General features: G+C 39.0%; 1 protein-coding gene and 1 long non-coding RNA gene across 9 annotated transcripts in view; one reads left to right on the top strand and one right to left on the bottom strand.

The window, feature by feature from the left end:
* The window catches only part of LOC127442281 (TRAF2 and NCK-interacting protein kinase-like), a 215890-nt gene that overhangs the window by 123659 nt on the left and 68206 nt on the right, over positions 1 to 24025 (top strand). For all 8 annotated transcript variants that reach the window (XM_051700171.1, XM_051700175.1, XM_051700173.1 and 5 more), the window contains 6 exons: positions 957 to 1067; positions 4942 to 5032; positions 10515 to 10645; positions 17687 to 17741; positions 19978 to 20056; positions 22038 to 22213. In XM_051700171.1, coding sequence (XP_051556131.1) covers positions 957 to 1067; positions 4942 to 5032; positions 10515 to 10645; positions 17687 to 17741; positions 19978 to 20056; positions 22038 to 22213 — 643 coding nt within the window. The remainder of the gene's footprint in view (positions 1 to 956; positions 1068 to 4941; positions 5033 to 10514; positions 10646 to 17686; positions 17742 to 19977; positions 20057 to 22037; positions 22214 to 24025) is intronic.
* Positions 959 to 23281, bottom strand: LOC127442310 (uncharacterized). Its single transcript, XR_007897469.1, has 3 exons — positions 22579 to 23281; positions 12705 to 12767; positions 959 to 1097 (listed from the first exon to the last, which is right to left on the bottom strand). It is a non-coding gene; the product is annotated as an uncharacterized LOC127442310 (long non-coding RNA).

Raw genomic sequence — 24025 nt, forward strand, 5'->3', positions numbered from 1 at the left:
TTTCATTTCCATCTTTTTTGTTCGTTAATCCTCTTTTTTTTATTCTTTATTGCTTTTTGTTCTTACATTCGTTTATTCATTCTTTAGTTTGTTCTGTCGTTTGCTCATTATTTTGTCCATTGTTTTCATTGTTTTCATTAGTTCATTTCATTCCCCCCATCCCCTTTTCTTAGTCTCTGGTTGAGCAATGCTCTTAAAAGATTTATCTCCTTCATTTGAATGCCCCTTCTTGGGTGTGTGTATTGAATGCTGCAATATTTATCATGTTTTTTTTAATGATCTAAGGGACCTTCTTTTCTCTCACTCTCTTTCTCTTAATATATAATAAAATCCACCAAGTACTCAGTGGGGCGTAATTCTGTGAATCCCGTGGAAAATTTCCAGCCTGACTGAAGCAGGCAGGTCCCCTTTGTGCTGTTTGTTAGTGCTGGTTGGCTTTATGATTGTTTTGCCTTTAATTGGGTTGCTCTAATATATTTTTGATAAAAAGATGACCGGCAAGAAAAAAATAAGATCAAATGAGACATCTGCACAGATATGAGATTCAGTGTTCCTGTTCCAGATACACAGAGCTAAGATATGGCAGATGACAGCATTTAACACTGTGTCCTAACCAGGCTCAATGTGACAAACTTTCCGTCTGTCCACACTGAATGTTAAAAGGCTGCACAACATGACACAATCACAGCCAATCAGAACATATTTTATGTTTAATGTACAGTTATGAGGAGCAGGATTTTGGACCAATGACATTTGGTCCATGACATTTGGATTGAATGGGTTGAGCTCAGCATTGTACAATTAAATACTAAATGATCTACGAAATGTCCTGTTGTTTGTTGCTTTATCACATTGTGCATGGGTAGTGTAAGGGAGTGTGTGAAAGTCCAAAGGAAGGTCTTGATTTGCTGGCAGGAGCATCCCACAGGAAGTGACTTGTGTTGTCTCCTCTACAGCTGGTGATGGAGTTCTGCGGCGCAGGCTCAGTGACGGACTTGATCAAGAACACCAAGGGCAACTCACTGAGGGAGGACTGGACCGCCTACATCAGCAGAGAGATCCTCAGGGTAAGTGGCTGTCCTTCATTCACTTCCCTGCTGGTAAAATAATGATAAGGTTGTCAACACGTGTTTTATTTTTTCTACCAGTCCTAACCAAGATCCTAATCATCTTTGACCAAGATGTTCTAAATCGAAGCCAGGTCTACCAGCTGGAAGTCCAGCTGATCAACTAATCTACTAACTAACTAATGACCATAAATTACCAGCTTTGACAGACAGAAACAAGTAAAACCAGCTAAGCTATTTTTAGCTAGTGTTTATTCATAAATGCAGTGACCTCAAAAAGTGTTTTGACACTTAAGGCACACTTACTATAAAAATGTGTGAATGTCCTTTCATTGCATAAAATATAAAACCAAGTGACATTTAAAAAAAAAGAAAAAAAAAAGATGATACAAGCACACTTCAAGCAAAAAATTTCATTTTTTTTTTCCTGATTGCCAAACTTAATGAAACATATCCTTAGTTAGTTGTTTAACAACCTTTAATTTGTGAATGAAGGATTCGTTCATCATGATGGCGCCGCGGATGGCTGCCTCGGTGTGGAGCTCCTCAGTTCTTTTGTTGTTTTTGTTTGTTTGTCCTGTGTTTAGTAATCTTTTTCCAGTCAGTTTTAACAGAGAAGAACTGCTGAACATTCGACAGCATGTACCAGACAATCTTTTTCCAGTTTTCGAATATTCAGACGTTTTGCTAGACATTTTAGTTGGAGGCGCAGCTCTGCTGTTCAAGAGACGCAGGCGAGGGAGACGAGCTGGTGCACTGGTCAAACTCCGTCGGCATGGATTTCGAACAGCGCTGCTGAGTATTCACTTAGCAAATTTCTGCTCTCTTCCTAACAAAACGGATGAACTACATTTCCTCACCCACGCAAACAATGACTTTTCAACCTCTGCTGCCTTGTGCTTCACAGAAACCTGGCTGAGTGAAGCCATTCCGGACAGCGCGTTACATCTGCCGGGCTTCCAGCTGTTCAGAGCGGATCGCGGAGTTAACGGGGAAAACGAGAGGCGGTGGACCATGCTTTTATATCAATGAAAGTTGGTGTACAGATGTAACAATGTTAAAGAGGATGTGCTGTCCTAATTTGGAAGCGCTCTTTATTAACTGTTAGCCTTTCTATTTGCCGTGGGAGTTTTCCTCATTTATTCTGGTGAGTGTGTATATCGCACCAAATGCGTGGTTGAACACAGCGCTGCAACAGCTGGCTGATCAAATCACAGACATGGAACAACAATACCCAGACTCAGTTATTATTATTCTTGGGGATTTTAACAAAGAAAATCTCACACGTGAACTACCCAAATACAAACAGCACATTACATGCCCCACCAGGGACAGGAACATACTGGATCATTGTTACACAACAATAAAGGATGCATATCGCTCTGTCCCTAGAGCAGCTTTGGGACTCTCTGAAAACTGTCTGGTTCATCTTCTTCCAACCTACAGGCAGAAATTAAAATCAACCAAGCCAGTAGTAAGGACTATAAAGAGATGGACCAATGAAGCAGAGCGGGAACTATAAGGCTGCTTCGATTGCACGGATTGGAGTGTTTTGAGGCTGCAGCCACAGACCTGGACGAGCTCACAGATACTGTTACATCATATATCAGTTTCTGTGAGGATATGTGCATTCCTACTAGGACTTATTTAAAGTTCAACAATGACAAACCGTTGTTTACAGCAGAGTTCAGGCAGCTTCGTCAGGCCAAAGAGGATGCTTACAGGGGTGGGGATAAAGTCTTGTACAATCAGGCCAGGAACACATTGAACAGGGAAATCAGGGTGGCTAAAAGAAGATACTCTGAGAAGCTGAAAAACAAGTTTTCAGCTAACGACCCTGCATCAGTGTGGAGTGGCATGAAACAATTCACAAATTACAGGACTCCTTCCCCCAACCCTGTAGGGAACCAACAACTGGCTGACGACCTGAATGTGTTCTACTGCAGATTTGAAAGGCCCGATCTCACACCCCGCACCCACCCTGACCTTCACTTCACACAAATACCAACACCTCCTGCAACCCCCCTCCTCCCCCCTCCTGCTACTCAACCTGCACTTAAGATCTGTGATGATGTGAGCCGCGTCTTTCGGAAACATAAGACGAGGAAAGCTTCAGCCCCAGATCGTGTCTCACCAGCGTGTCTTCGATCCTGTGCTAACCAGCTGGCCCCCATCTTCACACAGATCTTCAACAGATCACTGGAGCAGTGTGAAGTCCCATGCTGCTTCAAATGCTCAATAATTATTCCTGTCCCAAAGAAACCAAAAATCATAGGACTTAATGACTACAGACCTGTCGCCCTGACGTCTGTGGTCATGAAATCATTTGAGAGACTGGTGTTGGCCCACCTGAAGAACATCACTGGACCCTTTCTAGATCCCCTTCAATTTGCTTATCGAGCAAACAGGTCTGTGGATGATGCAGTCAAGATAGGATTGCATCATATCCTGCAACATCTGGACAGACCAGGGACATATGCAAGGATCCTTTTTGTGGACTTCAGTTCAGCTTTCAACACCATCATCCCAGCTATACTCTAGAATAAATTACACCAACTCTCTGTTCCCATGTCTATCTGTCAGTGGATTACCAGCTTTCTGACGGACAGGCAGCAGCTTGTGAGACAGGGGAAACTCACTTCTAGCACCTGTACAATCAGCACTGGTGCCCCCCCCAGGGATGTGTACTCTACTACTCTACCCCACTACTCTTCTCCCTCTACACCAATGACCGCATCGCCAAGGACCCCTCTGTCAAGCTCCTGAAGTTTGCAGACAACACCACTGTCATCGGCCTCATCCGAGATGATGATGAGTCTGCATACAGAAGGGAGGTTGAACAGCTGGCTGTCTGGTGCAGTCAAAACAACCTTGAGCTTAACACACTCAAAACGGTGGAGATCATTGTGGACTTTTGGAGAAACACCCCAACACTGACCCCCCTCACCATTCTAAACAGCACTGTGGCAGCAGTGGAGTCATTCAGGTTCCTGGGCACTACCATCTCACAGGACCTGGAGTGGGAGACCCACATTGACTCCATTGTGAAAAAGGCCCAGCAGAGGTTGTACTTCCTTCGCCAGCTGAGGAATTTCAACCTGCCACAGGCGCTGCTGATAGAGTTTTACTCAGCGGCCATTGAGTCTGTCCTCTGCACTTCTATAACTGTCTGGTTTGGTTCAGCTACGAAATCAGACATCAGAAGACTACAAAGGACAGTTCGGAGTGCTGAGAGGATTATTGGTTGCCCCCTGCCCCCCCTTCAAGAACTGTATACTTCCAGAGTGAGGAAAAAGGCTGGAAAAATCACTCTGGACCCCACTCATCCTGCCCACTACCTTTTTGAACTGTTGCCTTCTGGCCGACGCTTCAGAGCTCTGAGCACCAGAACCGTCAGGCACAGGAACAGTTTTTTCCCTCAGGCTATCCATCTCATGAACAGTTAAATTGCCCCATTGAGCAATAACTATGTGCAATACACAGTTTAGTCTTTCTTATATTTATCCAACACATCCAACCTCTTCATTTCATTCCTCTGGAAAAAACAAAAACAAAAAAAATTTGCACTGTACATAACAGATTTGTATTTGCACTGTACATAACTGATTGTATTAGATTTGCACTACCGATGAGTATGTGTGTATGTACATATGTGTGTGTCTGTACGTATGTGTATAATTAGTTGTATTTTTTTATTTTTTATTATTATCTATGTCTTGCTGCTGTTTTTGTATTGTTGTACACTGGAAGCTCCTGTCACCAAGACAAATTCCTTGTATGTGTAAGCATACTTGGCAATAAAGCTGATTCTGATTCTTATGCCATTAAGGTGTCCTTTTTCCCTGTATTCTGATTCATTTTCTCTCTGCTCCAGGGGCTCACTCACCTCCACCATCACAAAGTCATCCACAGAGACATCAAAGGCCAGAACGTGTTGCTGACAGAGAATGCTGAGGTCAAACTAGGTAAGAACACAAGCCTGTAGGCTTGGATCACTGTAGCTTTAAACCCACTCTGCACAGCAGTGGAGTGTAAATCCTGTGCAAAGAAATGCCAGTGAAGCATAGCCAGGCAATGTTAATGTGCTATTGTCCTCTAATGCTGCCCCCTTTAAGACTCAGCAGGTAAATCAGGGTTGAATGTGAGACAGTGGAAGGTAGATCAGAGGTAAATCAATTAGTCAGTGTGGGGTAACTGATCATCACTTAGTTCATGACAGTGCAACTTTAACAGAACATATAAATATGCTAAAGACTGAATGGTTTGAATTTTTGCTTTTAAAGGGATCTTTTTAAAGAAAATCTTTTATATGGTGGTACAAGTAAAATTTTCAGTTTTCAGTCAAGTGATTAATGGGCTGTCGATTTTATGCGTTAATTTAGTGCTATTAATTATATAAAATATAAAGTGTAAAAAACAATTAACACAATTGATCATGCCCCCACATGTTCCTACCATTGGAGCAAATTAAGCTTGATGTACCACCTTCATGTTTTGGTGAATCTGTGACATTAGGGGGCAGTCAGCACTCCAGCGGTACAGGCAATGTGCCTAATCAAACAAATGAGCCTTTCTCAGTAAATGTTGAAAAGCTATTAATTTAATTATTTAATCAGCACATCATGTAATTACTTTGAGTAAACGTTGTAATCAATTGACAACTATATACAGTATATACAGTGTGTGTGTGTGTGTGTGTGTGTGTGTGTGTGTATGTATGTGTGTGTGTGTGTGTGTGTGTGTGTGTGTGTGTGTATATATATATATATATATATATATATATATATATATATATATATATATATACACACACACACACACACACACACACACACACACACACACACACACACACTACCAGTCAAATGTTTTGAAACACTTACTCATTCTTTATTATAATTTTTTATTTTTTATTTTAATTTTTTTCACATTTTAGAATGGTAAAGTCACCAAAACTATGGAATAACATAAATGGAACTATGGGAATTATGTTGTGACTAAACAAAATCCAAAATATATCAAAACTGTGTTATATTTGAGCATCTTAGATTTCTAGCCTAGAAATCTTAGTCTAAAATTTGCAGACATGTACTCTTGACATTTTCTCAACCAACTTCTTGAGGTATCACCCTGGGATGCATTTTAAACAGTATTGAAGGAGTTCCCATGTATGTTGGGCACTTATTGGCTGCTTTTCTTTATTATTTGGTCCAAGTCATCAGTTTCAAAAACATTTATTTTTAAATTAAATTTTAGTTTTATAATGAAATAAATTAATACGGTGGCACAATTATATTTTTGTCTACAAAACTAATTTCAAACATTTAAGCATAAGCCTTCAGATCAAAAGATTTTTAAGATCATGAGAAACATTTCAGTCAAGTGTTTCAAAACTTTTTACCGGTAGTGTGTATATATACAGGTGCATCTCAATAAATTAGAATGTCATGGAAAAGTTCATTTATTTCAGTAATTCAACTCAAATTGTGAAACTCGTGTAATAAATAAATTCAATGCACACAGACTGAAGTAGTTTAAGTCTTTGGTTCTTTTAATTGTGATGATTTTGGCTCACATTTAACAAAAACCCACCAATTCATTATCTCAAAAAATTAGAATATGGTGACATGCCAATCAGCTAATCAACTCAAAACACCTGCAAAGGTTTCCTGAGCCTTCAAAATGGTCTCTCAGTTTGGTTCACAAGGCTACACAATCATGGGGAAGACTGCTGATCTGACAGTTGTCCAGAAGACAATCATTGACACCCTTCACAAGGAGGGTAAGCCACAAACATTCATTGCCAAAGAAGCTGGCTGTTCACAGAGTGCTGTATCCAAGCATGTTAACAAAGTTGAGTGGAAGGAAAAAGTGTGGAAGAAAAAGATGCACAACCAACCGAGAGAACCGCAGCCTTATGAGGATTGTCAAGCAAAATCGATTCAAGAATTTGGGTGAACTTCACAAGGAATGGACTGAGGCTGGGGTCAAGGCATCAAGAGCCACCACACACAGACGTGTCAAGGAATTTGGCTACAGTTGTCGTATTCCTCTTGTTAAGCCACTCCTGAACCACAGACAATGTCAGAGGCGTCTTACCTGGGCTAAGGAGAAGAAGAACTGGACTGTTGCCCAGTGGTCCCAAGTCCTCTTTTCAGATGAGAGCAAGTTTTGTATTTCATTTGGAAACCAAGGTCCTAGAGTCTGGAGGAAGGGTGGAGAAGCTCATAGCCCAAGTTGCTTGAAGTCCAGTGTTAAGTTTCCACAGTCTGTGATGATTTGGGGTGCAATGTCATCTGCTGGTGTTGGTCCATTGTGTTTTTTGAAAACCAAAGTCACTGCACCCGTTTACCAAGAAATGTTGGAGCACTTCATGCTTCCTTCTGCTGACCAGCTTTTTAAAGATGCTGATTTCATTTTCCAGCAGGATTTGGCACCTGCCCACACTGCCAAAAGCACCAAAAGTTGGTTAAATGACCATGGTGTTGGTGTGCTTGACTGGCCAGCAAACTCACCAGACCTGAACCCCATAGAGAATCTATGGGGTATTGTCAAGAGGAAAATGAGAAACAAGAGACCAAAAAATGCAGATGAGCTGAAGGCCACTGTCAAAGAAACCTGGGCTTCCATACCACCTCAGCAGTGCCACAAACTGATCACCTCCATGCCACGCCGAATTGAGGCAGTAATTAAAGCAAAAGGAGCCCCTACCAAGTATTGAGTACATATACAGTAAATGAACATACTTTCCAGAAGTTTTTTTTTATTGGTCTTATGATGTATTCTAATTTTTTGAGATAGTGAATTGGTGGGTTTTTGTTAAATGTGAGCCAAAATCATCACAATTAAAAGAATCAAAGACTTAAACTACTTCAGTCTGTGTGCATTGAATTTATTTAATACACGAGTTTCAAAGTTTGAGTTGAATTACTGAAATAAATGAACTTTTTCATGACATTTTAATTTATTGAGATGCACCTGTGTGTATATATATATATATATAATGTGTGTGTGTGTGTGTGTGTGTATGTATATATACATGTATATTTGTGTGTGTGTGTGTGTGTGTGTATATATATATATATATATAAACTCAGCAAAAAAGAAACGTCCTTTTTTCAGGACACTGTATTTTAAAGATAATTTTGTAAAAATCCAAATAACGTTACAGATCTTTATTATAAAGGGTTTAAACAAAGTTTTCCATGCTTGTTCAATGAACCATAAACAATTAATGAACATGCACCTGTGGAACGGTCGCTAAGACACTAACAGCTTACAGATGGTAGGCAATTAAGGTCACAGTTATAAAAACTTAGGCCACTAAAGATACCTTTTTACTGACTCTGAAAAACACCAAAAGAAAGATGCCCAGGGTCCCTGCTCATCTGCGTGAACATGCCTTAGGTATGCTGCATGGAGGCATGAGGACTGCAGATGTGGCCAGCACAATAAATTGCAATGTCCGTACTGTGAGACACCTAAGACAGCGCTACAGGGAGACAGGAAGGACAGCTGATCGTCCTCGCAGTGGCAGACCACGTGTAACAACACCTGCACAGGATCGGTACATTCGAATATCACACCTGTGGGACAGGTACAGGATGGCAACAACAACATCCCGAGTTACACCAGGAACGCACAATCCCTCCATCAGTGCTCAGACTGTCCGCAATATGCTGAGAGAGGCTGGACTGAGGGCTTGTAGGCCTGTTGTAAGGCAGGTCCTTACCAGACATCACCGGCAACAACGTTGCCTATGGGCACAAACCCATCTTCACTGGACCAGACAGGACTGGCAAAAAGAGCTCTTCACTGATGAGTCGCGGTTTTGTCTCACCAGGGGTGATGGTCAGACTTGCATTTATCGTCTAAGGAATGAGCATTACACCGAGGCCTGTACTCTGGAGTGGGATCGGTTTGGAGGTGGAGGGTCCATCATGGTCTGGGGCGGTGTGTCACAGCATCATTGGACTGAGCTTTTGTCATTGCAGGCAATCTCAATGCTGTGCGTTACAGGGAAGACACCCTCCTCCTTCATGTGGTACCCTCCTGACATGACCCTCCAGCATGACAATGCCACCAGCCATACTGCTCGTTCTGTGCATGATTTCCTGCAAGACAGGAATGTCAGTGTTCTGCCATGGCCAGCAAAGTGCCCGGATCTCAATCCCATTGAGCACATCTGGGACCTGTTGGATCGGAGGGTGAGGGCTAAGGCCATTCCCCCCAGAAATGTCCGGGAACTTACAAGTGCCTTGGTGGAACAGTGGGGTAACATCTCACAGCAAGAACTGGCAAATCTGGTGCAGTCCATGAGGAGGAGATGCACTGCAGTACTTAATGCAGCTGGTGGCCACACCAGATACTGACTGTTACTTTTGATTTGAACAAACACAAAGACAATGTTAAGCTTCATTTAACGAATCAAATAGCTTTCAACTGTGTTTGATATAATGGCAAGTGATTTTCTAGTACCAAATTAGCAATTTTGCATGATTACTCAAGGATAAGGTGTTGGAGTGATGGCTGCTGGAAATGGGGCCTGTCTAGATTTGATCAAAATCATTGACTTTTTCAAATAGTGATGATGTTTTTTACATCAGTAATGTCCTGAATATACTTTGTGATCAGTTGAATGCCACTTTTGTGAATTAAAGTACCAATTTCCTTTACAAAACAGCAAAAACTGTACAATATTCCAAACTTTAGGCCGTGTGTGTGTGTGTGTGTGTATGTGTGTGTGTATGTATATATATGTGTGTATATATATATATATATATATATATATATATATATATATATATATATATATATATATTAGTATATATATTATAATAATAAAAGTAAAAATATAACTTTGGTTGTAGAGTACAAGTCATTTTCTGATTCTTCTGTCTATTTTATTCTCTCTTTCGCTCTTTCTACCCTGATTAGATTTGTTTTTCTCATTTACATGTTACGTTTTCATGTACACTGTGAGAAGAGGCAAATTACAATTAATCTCAGACTCTTGCATGTTACCACAACTATTTGATTCTCCTCAGTTATTCATCACTTATAAATGCGCTTTCATTCTTCGTGTTAGCGTCACTAGTTTGACTAGACTGTTATGTAATCCAACAATTTTCTGAAAGTCACTATCACTCTTGACAGCGTGTATGTAACTAATAGCGGCTGCTGATTTTTGCAGCGTGGCTTTTCACCAGATTACTTATTCCAGCATAAATAATTATAAAAATAGACAAAATAATTGGCCATATTGTGTCTAAAAGTTACTCTATATGAACTTCTTGTTTATTGAATATATTGCTTGATTAGCATATGGTGAGGCAATTGTATGGCAGCATACGGTGTGTCATGGCGGTTGTACATTGTTCCCAGCCTCTGCAACTGATTTAACACTGATCAGTCTGATTTTCTTTCCAATATTTATTTGAACCCCAGTGGACTTTGGTGTGAGTGCACAACTGGACCGCACCGTGAGCCGCAGGAACACTTTTATCGGCACACCTTATTGGATGGCACCAGAGGTCATTGCGTGTGATGAGAACCCTGAAGCTACTTATGACTATAAGGTGAGCTCTCCTGTCTCATACTCTTAAGGTTTCAGATTATCTCTCATGATCAGGATACTTTACAGAAATCTTCACTATAAGAATTTTAATTTCTGCTTAGTCACATGAAAGAGCCCATTTCAGCACGGGTCAATTCTCACCACTATTTTGAAAAGGGTAGGCGTGGAAAGCTGGAAAGCATTATGGTTCATCTGTCCATAATTCTAGAAACTCTCCCACAAGAAATGCACACAGACATTTCATGTATTTGATGGAGAGCCTGTCGCTTTAAAAGCATTACAGGGGAAAACATGCAACTACTGTAGTTTTGTACTTTGGACCATGCAAATGCATATTTCCAACCAGTTCTTTTCATTGGCTGAAAAAGTGCCCATCTCATAAATAATATAAAGGTGCTGCTGATGTGTACCTTTTAAAAAATGAAACTGTGCTGTTTCTACCTGTTCTGATTCATAAAAATGACATTAATTTGTGTAATGTAGTCTTAAATGGATAGTTCACCCAAAAAGGAAAATACTCTCATCATTTACTCATTCTCATGCCACCCAGATGTGTATGTCTTTCTGTCTTCTGCTGAACGCAAACAAAGATTTTTAGAAGAATATCTCAGCTCTGTAGGTCCATACAATGCAAGTGAATGGTAGCCAGAACTTTGAAGGTCCAAAAAGCATATAAAGGGAGCATAAAAGTTATCCATATGCTTCCAGTGGTTACATCTATATCGTTAGAAGCAATATGATAGGTGTGGGTGAGAAACAGATAAATATTTAAGTACTTTTTCTACTATAAATTCTCCTCTCTGCCCAGTAGGTGGTGATATGCATGAAGAATGTGTTTTTTATAAAAAAATAAAAATGTGAAAGTGAAAGTGGAGATTTTTAGTGCTAACATCTCAAAGTGCATTTTAGTGCTTCATGACACTTCAAAGAATTTAGGTGAAGTTGGGTCTAAGTTTTGGTTGTAAATATGGAAGCAAATGTAAACTTCTTCACAGCAGTTTATAATGCAGACAACAAGCAATAAACACAGCAACAATCCTATTTCTTAAGCTTGGATAAAATCTATTATATATTTCTTTAAGTTTTTGATGAATTGACAAACTTCAACAATGCTACCAAACATGAAGTGATTAAGCTGGCATATTTACATTTGAGCAAAATATAGGTGAAACACACTAAAACAGCCTTTGAAAACTGAAATGAATCAATATTTAGAGTATGGTAGCCCATCTTTACTGAATAAATAATCTATAACGTTTGATATGCTGGGTGGTCTTGGTGTAGTAATCTATAATTTTACTTTGTTTTCTTGAGAAAAGACACTCTCATAAATGTATTCAGGAGGTGACTGCTGCAGACACACAAAACAAAAACAGCTCAACCGATCACTTTTCTTCATTTCAAATTAGTCTGAAGTGATTTAGCAAAGTGGAGAGTATTGATCACAGGTCCTCAATTTACTCAATACACGTGAGCATATGCAATCAAAATCGAATAAACTCTCCTTGGAAGCAATTTAGCTACCATTATCCACAAATCACTCACGCTAATATAGTGATCTGTGCCACAGCTGGCTGTGTTGATAATGTCACAATAACAGGACACACAGCTAGACAACTGCAGTGAGACTGCCCTCTCCTTCATGTCCAAAGACATAGTGGCCTGTTTCCCTTTCTACCGTTAGTCTCTAGTCAGTTTCATTACATGTTTAAAAATGTATCCCTGGTCTAGCTAAGAGCTCAGACAAATGTAAAGTGAAAGAGTGCTTTTATTGCTGTATAAAATGTTATGTGCAGTGGTTTTACTCCCCATATTGAATATCAAGACAATGCTGCATTGCATTTATATTAATATCATATCAGTTTGCCTATGAAGTGGCCCCAAAAAGTATTTGGACTCATATGACACACTAAAAATAATGCATGAATGTCTTGCTTTGTATAACAAAATATCAAACCAAGTGGAATTTATTTGAAAGAAATATAGCACAAAAAATATACAACCAAAACATTTGACAAAAATAAATTAATGAATATATTTTACACTTATATAGTGCTTACATAGAGAACATATGACTCTCTTCAACCACCACCAGTGTGCAGCATCCACCTGGAATTTCAAACCTAAAAAAGAAATTTGTTAGGTTTGAAATAAAGCAATAGATTTATTTGTGTGTGTGTGTGTGTGTATATGTATATGAATATGTATGTGTGTGTGTGTATGTATGTGTGTGTGTGTATATATATATATATATATATATATATTTATAAAATGAATTTTTTTTTTTTTTTTTGGGGGGGGATTTTTCCCCTTTTTCTCCCAATTTGGAATGCCCAATTCCCAATGCGCCCTAAGTCCTCGTGGTCACATAGTTATTCGCCTCAGTCCGGGTGGCGGAGGACGAATCCCAGTTGCCTCCACGTCTGAGACAGTCAACCCACGCATCTTATCACGTGGCTTGTTGAGCACGTTGCCACAGAGACATAGCGCGTGTGGAGGCTTCACGCCATCCACCGCGGCAACCACGCTCAATTCACCATGCGCCCCACCGAGAACAAACCACATTATAGCGACCACGAGGAGGTTACCCCATGTGACTCTACCCTCCCTAGCAACCGGGCCAATTTGGTTGCTTACGAGACCTGGATGGAGTCACTTAGCACGCCCTGGGATTCGAACTAGCGAACTAGCGAACTCCAGGGGTGGTAGCCAATGTATTTTACCACTGAGCTACCCAGGCCCCCCATAAAATGAAACTCATTGTGGTTTTGAAGTAAATATTTACTGCTTAGATTAAAAAAACAGATCATTCTTCTGATTGGATGAGCCACCTGTGACCGCACATAAATTGAATTATGTTACGTGGCAAGTTGTTACAGTGGACTGAAACGGTAAACAGCATTTAACAGTTCAACCACCAAGTAAACAACATTACTTGGTGGATGAATTGTTTATTGTAATTTATTATATTAATAAATATAATGAATATTCATTGAACATTAGTCATTTATTATAGAGCTATCACCACTGTTTTATCATGCATACACCAACTTTTCTGCTATATTATGCACATGAAGTATTATTTTCATCTGTCATTCTAGGTATCCCTCTATATAATTTAAGCATGCAAATTGTTTTCACATATAGTTTGCTATATTATACAGTGCACCCGGAAAGTATTCACAGCGCTTCACTTTTTCCACATTTTGTTATGTTACAGCCTTATTCCAAAATGGATTTTGCTCAAAATTCTCCAAAGAATACCCCATAATGACAATGTGAAAGAAGTTTGTTTGAAATCTTTGCAAATTTATAAAAAACAAAAAAACAAAAAACACACATGTACATAAGTATTCACAGCCTTTGCTCAATACTTTGTTGAAGCACCTTTGGTTACAGCCTCAAGTCTTTTTGAGTATGATGCTACAAGCTTGGCACACCTATTTTTGGGCAGTTTCTCCCATTCTTCTTTGCAGGACCTCTCAAGCTCCATCAGGTTGGATGGGGAGCGTCGGTGCACAGCCATTTTCAGATCTCTCCAGAGATGTTCAATCGGGTTCAAGTCTGGGCTCTGGCTGGGCCACTCAAGGACATTCACAGAGTTGTCCCGTAGCCACTCCTTTGTTATCTTGGCTGTGTGCTTAAGGTCATTGTCCTGTTGGAAGATGAACCTTCGCCCCAGTCTGAGGTCCAGAGCGTTCTGGAGCAGGTTTTCATCAAGGATGTCTCTGTACATTGCTGCATTCATCTTTCCCTCGATCCTGACTAGTCTCCCAGTTCCTGCCGCTGAACAACATCCCCACAGTATGATGCTGCCACCACCATGCTTCACTGTAGGGATGGTATTGGCCAGGTGATGAGCGGTGCCTGGTTTCCTCCAGACATGACACTTGCCATTCAGGCCAAAGAGTTCAATCTTTATTTCTCATGGTCTGAGAGTCCTTCAGGTGCCTTTTGGCAAACTCCAGGCGGGCTGTCATGTGCCTTTTACTGAGGAGTGGCTTCCGTCTGGCCACTCTACCATACAGGCCTGATTGGTGGAGTGCTGCAGAAATGGTTGTTCTTCTGGAAGGTTCTCCTCTCTCCACAGAGAAATGCTGGACCATCAGGTTCTTGGTCACCTCCCTGACTAAGGCCCTTCTCCCCCATTCACTCAGTTTGGCCAGGCGGCCAGCTCTAGGAAGAGTCCTGGTGGTTCCAAACATCTTCCATTTACAGATGATGGAGGCCACTGTGCTCATTGGGACCTTCAATGCTGCAGAAATGTTTCTGTACCCTTCCCCAGAGCTGTGCCTCAATACAATCCTGTCTCGGAGGTCTACAGACAATTCCTTGGACTTCATGGCTTGGTTTGTGCTCTGACATGCACTGTTAACTGTGGGACCTTATATAGACAGGTGTGTGCCTTTCCAAATCATGTCCAATCAACTGAATTTACCACAGGTGTACTCCAATCAAGTTGTAGAAACATCTCAAGGATGATCAGTGGAAACAGGATGCACCTGAGCTCAATTTTGAGTGTCATGGCAAAGGCTGTGAATACTTATGTACATGTGATTTTTTTTATTTTTTTTTATTTTATTTGTTCGTTGTCATTATGGGGTATTGTTTGTAGAATTTTCAAATATTTTGAGGAAAATTGAGGAAAATAATGAATTTAATCTATTTTGGAATAAGGCTGTAACATAACAAAATGTGGAAAAAGTGAAGCGCTGTGAATACTTTCCGGATGCACTGTATATAAAAAAGTTTGCATTGAGTTTGTATTAAAGTAAGTTGCTGAAGGCTCTATCACTCTCCATCCATAGGCTTTGTTTGGTGGGGGGGTGACTAGATGTGACTACCAACTGGCATACAAGTAGACAACCTTAGGAAAAGCTTTTGGCTTCTTGCTGCATATGTCATGTTGTGGAGTATATTACATATGGCCATTTCTAGGTTTAGTCAGAGGTGCACCTAGCAACTTTGCCTAGTAACTGGAGGGCAAAAAACTATCCTAAACTTTGCATTGGTTTTTATATAGACATACAGTTAATGCCCATCAAGCTTATTATAGTTAATTGAAACTGAAACAAAATTCTAAAAAATAACCTAGAAAAACTAAACTAAACTGAAACTATCATGCATTGCTTCAAAACTAACTAAAACTAAATAGAAATTATCATAACATATTTTTTGTTTTTGTTTTTAATACTTTGACTTGTGCATGTTATAAAATCGTTTTTTGGTTTCTTTTAATGTCTCCATCTGTTGCATCACAAACATGCTGACTACTGGCCATGAGTTTCAGTACAGTTTATTTAACATGTGCATGTGCCCACATTTGGTTATGTGCTAAATGTTTCAAGATAAATGGAATAGTTTGTTTAATCACATCATCCATTGCTGTTCAAAAAATAAAGGGATACATGCACTCATTGACCACTTTATTAGGAACACATGTACACCTACTTATTCATGCGATTATCTAATCAGCCAAATGTGTGGCAGCAGTCCAATGCATAAAATCATGCAGATATGGATTAGGACCTTTTAGTTTATATTCACATCAACCATCAGAATGGGAGAAAAATATGATTTCAGTGATTTTGACCGTAGCATGATTGTTGGTGCCAGATGGGCTGGTTTGAGTATTTCTGTAACTGCTGATCTCATACACAACAGTCTCTAGAGTTTACTCAGAATGGTGCCAAAAACAAAAAACATCCAGTGAGAGGCAGTTCTGTGAATGGAAATGCCTTGTTAATGAGAAAGGTCAACAGAGAATGGCCAGACTGGTTCGAGCTGACAGAAAGGCTACGGTAACTCGGATAACCACTCTGTACAATTGTAGTGAGCAGAATAGCATCTCAGAATGCACAACACATCCAACCTTGAGGTGGATGGGCTACAACAGCAGAAGACCATGTCGGGTTCCACTTCTGTCGGCCGAGAACAGAAAGCTGAGGCTTCTGTTCTTGGCTGACAGAAGTGGAACCCGACTTGGTCTTCTGCTGTTGTAGCCCATCAGCCCATCAACGTGTTGTGCATTCTGCAGAACTGTAGCTGCTGAAATACTAGGAGATCAGCAACTACAGAAATACTCAAACTAGCCCATTCTGATTTTTCCCCTTTCAGATGGTTGATGTGAACATTAACTGAAGGTCCTGACCCATATCTGCATGATTTTATGCATTGCACTGCTGCCACATGATTGGCTGATTAATCGCACGAATAAGTAGGTGTACAGGTGTACCTAATAAAGTGGTCAGTGAGTGTATCTCCACATTTGTAAGCCCTTATTGGTTGTTTTTACCATGTTGTAAGTCAGTCTAGATAAACACTACGTAGACCTACTGTATGTGTAATCTGGACTATATAGGGAATAGTTTAATTTAAAGAACATTACACAATGTTGTCCTCTGCCAAATATCTTTACAATATACTTATCTGTGTTAACTGAAATAGAAGTAAAAATAAAAACTAAAATATATTGATAGGCTAAAATAAAAACGAAAACTAAAATTAATTGAAAAACTATAACTTATCTAAAACTAACAAACACAGTTGGTAGAATAATGGAAACTAAACTAAATAATCATTTGAAATTGAAAACAAAATTAAAATTAAAACTAAATTATAAACCCAAAACTATAATAATCTTGATGCCCACTGGTAACGAAGGTGTTTAAATAATCTTAACGTGAAAAAATACTTAATACTTAATTAAAAATGCCAAAAGGACCACACAGTATGTCCATAGGAAAGATTGTGCAAATAATTCTAATTAAGACACCTCTGGGAAGAATCTGGGCACTAATGGGTTACAATTTTATTTATTTTATTTTTTTTTTTTTTTTTTTTTTATTCAAGTAAACCTGTTTGTAAAAATATATTATTAAATATTTTATAAATATTATATTGGGATTACATTCTTCCAGACAGATAAAGCTGATACTATGCTCTCATTTGACCTTCTCCAGGGTTGTGTAAATGTTGTAATTATAACACAAAATGTTGTCTTCAGCCTGCTTTTTATATGTGCTTTCACTTTGTGTTACAGAGTGACCTGTGGTCATTAGGAATCACAGCCATTGAGATGGCAGAAGGAGCTCCGCGTAAGTAACAGCCCTTCACTGCTTTGTATATCCCTGTTTATCTTTACAGCAAAAACAGATATCATTCAAAGACCCATTATGATATTTCTAGATATGTATTTTTAGGAAATGAAATATTTTATTATATTTTATTTTAGGGAATTATACATTATAGTTTAAGAGTTTCAGCAGCCATGCAAGGAAATAGTGGCCGGCCTCCTAAATGACACGGAAGCCTCCGTCAACCTGTCGGTCCGGCAGTGAACTGAACCAGCGCACAGCCCAAGGGGCTACAGCCGTCACCTATTGCTTGTCAGGACTACAGGGAAAACCATTAACCATTAGGTTAATGACTCTAAGGCTACTTTTAAAACATTATTAAGCTGCTGATAATGAAAGTAATTATCTTGCATTATAACTTTTTATGGAGAGTAGCGCATAATTTACTTTTGCATTAAAAAGTGACATTTTCTTACCATCAATTTTAAAACAATTTGGTAAATGGTGGAAATTCACTCTCCCTCTTTACTCTCTCACAAACCCCCTGGAGTTTTCTCATGAACCCCCACTTGGGAAACCCTGGACTAAGACATATGTGAATGTCACAGATCTCTTCATTGCATCTGGTATAAAAATCAGACCGGACGTCAATGTATCTGGGCTGATCAGTGTGAGCTGCTCTCAGTGGAGGACTGTCTCACAGATGGCTAAGTAGTGATGGACAGACAAGAGAGCAGGCAGACTGTCATAATTTTGTCCTAGATGGAGAGGGGAATTATCCTGTAGGAAGGTGCCCTGGCAGGGCGGCATTGCTTTGGCAGCGGACAGAGAGCTGCGGGGCAGTGCACTTGAGGACAAAATCTCTTTTAAGAAATGACTAACCCTTGTTAATACTGACTGCAACTTAATTGTCTGTGTGTTTGTGAATGACCGTGCATGTGTATTTTTATTGGCTCTGGCATATTGGCCTCGGTATGTAGCATCATATCCGTGGCCAAAAGTGACATTTCTGGTCAAACACTAAGCTTGACCGTCCTCTATTATGGATTGAGCTTGCCAACCCTGCAGTCAGGCTGAAAGACACTGTACCCTCAGACTGTGCCTACTCTGCACTTAAAACTTATTGACACCTGTCCATGTACTCTGCTAGTTGGCACCTGCATCTATTCAAGGCACTTAACCCTATTCCAGAGCTGATATTTGCCTCATATTTTCTCAAAACTAGGTGTCGGATTTCACATGTTTATTAAAATGTATGTGTTTTATATTGTTCATGAGAGCTTTTATTTAACATTTATAATATATCATGCATTCACTGAGCACTTTATTAGGAGCACTATGGTCCTAATAAAGTGCACGACGTGGTCTTCTACTGTTGTAGCCCATCCACCTCAAGTTTCAACTTGTTCGACAATGCTATTCTGCTCACTACAATTGTACAGAGTCGCATGAATAAGTAGATGTACAGGTGTTCCTAATAAAGTGCTCAGTGAGTGTATATGGGATACAGACCTATTTTTCAACCTCAGTTCAGGAGGACACTTAGTGTAAAGAACTAGTTACTAACATGCTTATGCTTTTGGCTAGACTTAAAATATACTGTATGCATTGGCTTTAAGATTTTAACTTCTATTTTCACTTTTCTAAGCACCACAACATTTAAAACCTAAGCACCTTTCTGTGTAATAATATTGTGCAATTCATAAATGATCTATACAATTCTAATTAACATGCAATTATGATAAATGTTATCACAGTTAGTGTGACTGTTCACACTGAAGTTACATAGCAAAAAATCATCAGATATTTATCCAATTTATTTCCGTATATGAAATTGTCTTAGATCGGAAATAAAAATGTCACCTCTAAATGTAATTTTTGCAATTTACACTGTCATCCAAAAACATATCTGGATCAGATTTGAGGGGATACATTTGAGCCACATTTAATTGCAGGGTGAATGTAGCCTTAGTTTATTTAAAATGTTTTTCTAGGTTGCCAGCTTTTTCTGCATATTTGGAATACATTACATTTTGAGTGTAGTAAATGGTAAAAATCCTTTCTCACTAGACCATGTCTTGAAAGCACTAGCAGTGTTTACATTATGTAGAAATGTATTCTACTTACCTGTAGAATATATTTCAGAATATAAATGAACTCCCTTGAATATTTGTCCGTCTATATCAAAATTTTGGTCTGAGCTGTACTGGACAGTCATAGACAGCAAGTGTTATAGTACTCCTATTTTTCCTTACAGCTCTGTGTGACATGCACCCGATGAGAGCCTTGTTCCTCATCCCTAGAAACCCAGCTCCCAGGCTCAAGTCCAAGAAGTGGTGAGTGCCTCTCTTTGTTTACAGAGGCCCCCTCCAATCTACTATTAATCAAAAAGTCCTCAATACTTTACTTACTCTTCACTGTTCACTTCATCTGTCATTTGTGATCTTCATGTGTTATGTCTGCCCTTCACACGCAGCCATTCAAAATCGAATGCCTTGAGTAACGTTGCTTGTCACGTTAGACGTGTTTTTGTTTAACTGTGACTGATATTTCATTATTCCTTAATGTTTTTGAATTGAAAACAAAGTAACCTGAACTGCCTGAACACAGCATTAATCTTGCAAGACGGTTGGCTTAACAAAACATCAAACACATGAGGTATGCATCTAAAAGTTATGAAGCAGTGACAAAAATAAACACAGAAGATAAGCCATCAGCAGTTGTTCTTAAGGTTCTGGTTTCCTCCAGCGTTCCCCTCAAGCTCTTTCTCATATTAGGGAGAGTGGGGTAAGCTGTGCCACTTTTTACATAAAAGGATAGTTCTTACAAAAATGAAAATTCTGTCATCATTTACTCTCCCTCATTTTGTTCCAACCAATATGACTTTCTTTGTCCTGTTTTCTTTCTTTGTAAGATTTGTTTTATTTGGTCAACTTTTAGGAGTACACTAGCATATAGATAGCCTTTAAATGGTCGATTTAAAAAGTAAATTGATTAAAAGTTTTGAATAAAGGACAAAATTTTAATTATTTCATGGGGGTATTCAAGGTGGCGACACAGTTTACCCACTCAGTATGTTTACATGCACTTTAAATGTTAGATTTCAGTCGGACTGAACTAGATAATGTGACTGTAGCTCTTTTTTTGTCCATCATTTGCACACGTTAATCTGACCACAAATCACTATTGTGCACATGTTCCTAAGGACCAAGGTTTGTATTTAACACTTCCTCAGCTGACGTCCCTCTTTCAAGTCAGGAACTAAAAACAAAATGTTTTTCATTTTGGTATGTTCTGAGCAAAAACTGTATTTTCTCATTCCGGTTCCAGTGTTCTGCTGCCTCCTTTCTTATTAGTAACTTGTTGGAACAAAATTAAAGAACACTTAATAGCAATTTCTTTAAAGTGACGGTACTCTTTGCTAAGGGTGTGTGATGTACTAGTTGCAGTGTTACCACATCTCTCAAGAAAAAAAGGGACCTGGTCTAGAAAAACACGCTCAAAATAAGGGACTTGCCTCAACCAAAAAGCAACTAAGTTTAATTTTTTTCTCTTGTTGGGCAATCATCAGCATAGAAATCATAACAAGCAAAGTATACAGTAGCCTTTATAAAAAATTTATTTTCAATAAATGTATGCTTAATATTAAATATATCCCCAAAAATATCTCAAAAATTCATCTGGCCATCTAAAATCAACATATAGCCAAAATCCCTCTCTCTCCTGCATGCACACACTTGGGCGTGTTTGGACTAAATGTCATCTTATGCGGGATGAATAATTGTATTTTAAACGTAGTAATTATTTAATAACTATTAAATAATTTTATTTTACTTGTTTTAATTACAGATCTGCTTCTCGGTCACAACCCGGCAGCATCAAATCTGTATTAATGCATCATATCTAACAATAATTCAGTGAAGACTTGGAAACAACTGAGAAATGTACTTTTTACCTCAATATTTAGCCGTGGAAAAAAAATATCGGAACAAACTTTTACCGGTTATCAATATTTAAAAACAACGTTTTCACTCCGGAACAATTGAAAGCAAGTTCGTTCCTGTTTTCAGTTATGTTCTGCAAAAAGAAAATAAAAATAATAATAATTTTACATTTTAAAAAATCCTGTTTTAGTTTTCATTCCTTGGAACGTTTTCAGCCCCTGGTTCAAATGTTTGATTAAGCTTTGTGTCATGTATACTTGGACAGACAGATGAAGACTAGTTTGACTATGCAGAAACCCACTGTAACTTGATATTTACTGCAAATGTAAAGGTACTGATTGACACATCTTGCCCCACTTGTTCTTATCTGCAGGTCTAAGAAGTTCCAGTCATTCATTGAGAGCTGTCTGGTGAAGAACCACAACCAGAGGCCCAGCACAGAGCAGCTCATCAAACATCCCTTCATCAGAGACCTGACCAACGAGAGGCAGATCCGCATTCAGCTCAAAGACCATATCGACCGCACCAAGAAGAAGAGAGGCGAGAGAGGTGAGCGTTCTGCCTTTTACTTGTTACAAACACACACACTGTGACCTTATCAGCTATCTATAAGCATGTCAAATCAGATATGCCCTGTTCTGTGTGCTACTCGTGTTTTCTGTACACGCTTTACATTAAGTGCACAAAAACAAATTACTTCAAAGTACCATGAGAGATCAGGCATGTAAACCATGCGGCTGAAAAATTACCCCACAGAATACTCCATCTCTGCTGACATTTAGCGTTTATAACATAACGCATGACCTCCATTATTTCCCATTTTCCATTTGGCTTGCTTTTCCCCCAAATAGCCACTTTAAATGCTGCTTGAAGTTGTATCATGTGAGAGTTTAGCGATAATGGTTATTGCTTACCCTTCTCCAAATGGCTGTTTTGATGTAGTCTCCATTCCGGATGTTGCTGTGCTGTTATTAATGATGTTACTGTGAAGAGAGCAGTTTGAGCAGATATAGGCCTAAAGCTTAGCATGCTTATAGTTCAGAGTGAATGTCTGTGTATTTTAAAATTTAAAGAAATAGTTCACCCAAAAAATTAATATTCTGTCATGATTTATGCCAGCAGAGAAAATAGCAGTTAATAACTTAATTTTGGTCTGTTCCTCAAACAAAGCTATCATATGGCTTAAAAAGATGTGGAATATAGCACATGAGTCATATGGACTACTTTTCTGGTGTTTTTTGGAGCTTGACAGCCCCTGGTCATCATTCACTTTCATTGTATTGAAAAGGGCAGTGTCAACATGTCAACTGAAAAAAATTATATTTTTGGGTGAACTTCTTTTAAGAAAATAGGTAGTTTATTTAAAGAAACAAACAGGTTTGTTTACATGAAGTAAGGTTAATTTAGTACAGTAGCATTATTGTTTTCTCCTTCGGATTAACTGCTTCTGCTTGTTTTAGTCACATTGGATAAAAGCGTCTGCTAAACAAGAACATGTAAGTGTAAATAAGTGTCTTTGCGGCTCAAGCCTATCTCACAGGGGGGTGTTCAGTTTGTCTGACAGGCTCTGCAGTGTTCAGAGCAGATAAAGGTGCTCTTCCTCTGTATTTCAGCCAGGCTTCACTGTGTTTTGGCGTTAAAGATAACAAGAGTAAACACTTTCCTATTAGTCCCACCCCCACATCTCAGTACGTCACCTCAGATTGTACAGCCATGTTTTTTTCTTTTCTTTTCTCAAGTCATATTTTTCGCTAAATGCTGTTTGCCTGTTTGTTTAAAATTATATCGAGCTGCACTGCATGACTACAGTTTAAAGTGCTGTTAATATATAGCTTGCTCTCTCCAAGGGGACATATCATGAATTATTTGCTCTTTTGAACAGTTTGATGTACAATGTAGACATACTCTGATGTTCAAAATCAAAACTCCCTTTAGAAACTAATTATAACACCCTTTCAAATCCACCCAGACCATTTATCAAAACTAAGCTGCTAAAACTGTCATTCAGAAATTTTCATGGTTATGATGTCACAACCATGAGGAAGTTAACATTTGACCGCCCCCTTTTACATGTCAACAGCTATTCAGAATTCAGCAACAGTGTGAACTATGCTGGTGTCATGCAATATTCAGTCCCCCCATAAAATCCTTTCCCACTTGGGTAGTTGATCAGAAGTGTTTGTTACTAATTCCTGTTGCAGCTGATCATGTATAGTCAGTTAACAAATGATTACCATATAACACTAAATTCAATGTTTTAATATAATAGTATTTGCACTGAATATGTTGGCTTAGTAAGATAATTGATTAGCTTGGGGAATGCATGATGGATTGTTAGCTTATCAGGCTTATCGGTTAGCA

Source organism: Myxocyprinus asiaticus, chromosome 6, assembly GCF_019703515.2.
Source record: "Myxocyprinus asiaticus isolate MX2 ecotype Aquarium Trade chromosome 6, UBuf_Myxa_2, whole genome shotgun sequence".
Lineage (NCBI taxonomy): Eukaryota > Metazoa > Chordata > Actinopteri > Cypriniformes > Catostomidae > Myxocyprinus > Myxocyprinus asiaticus.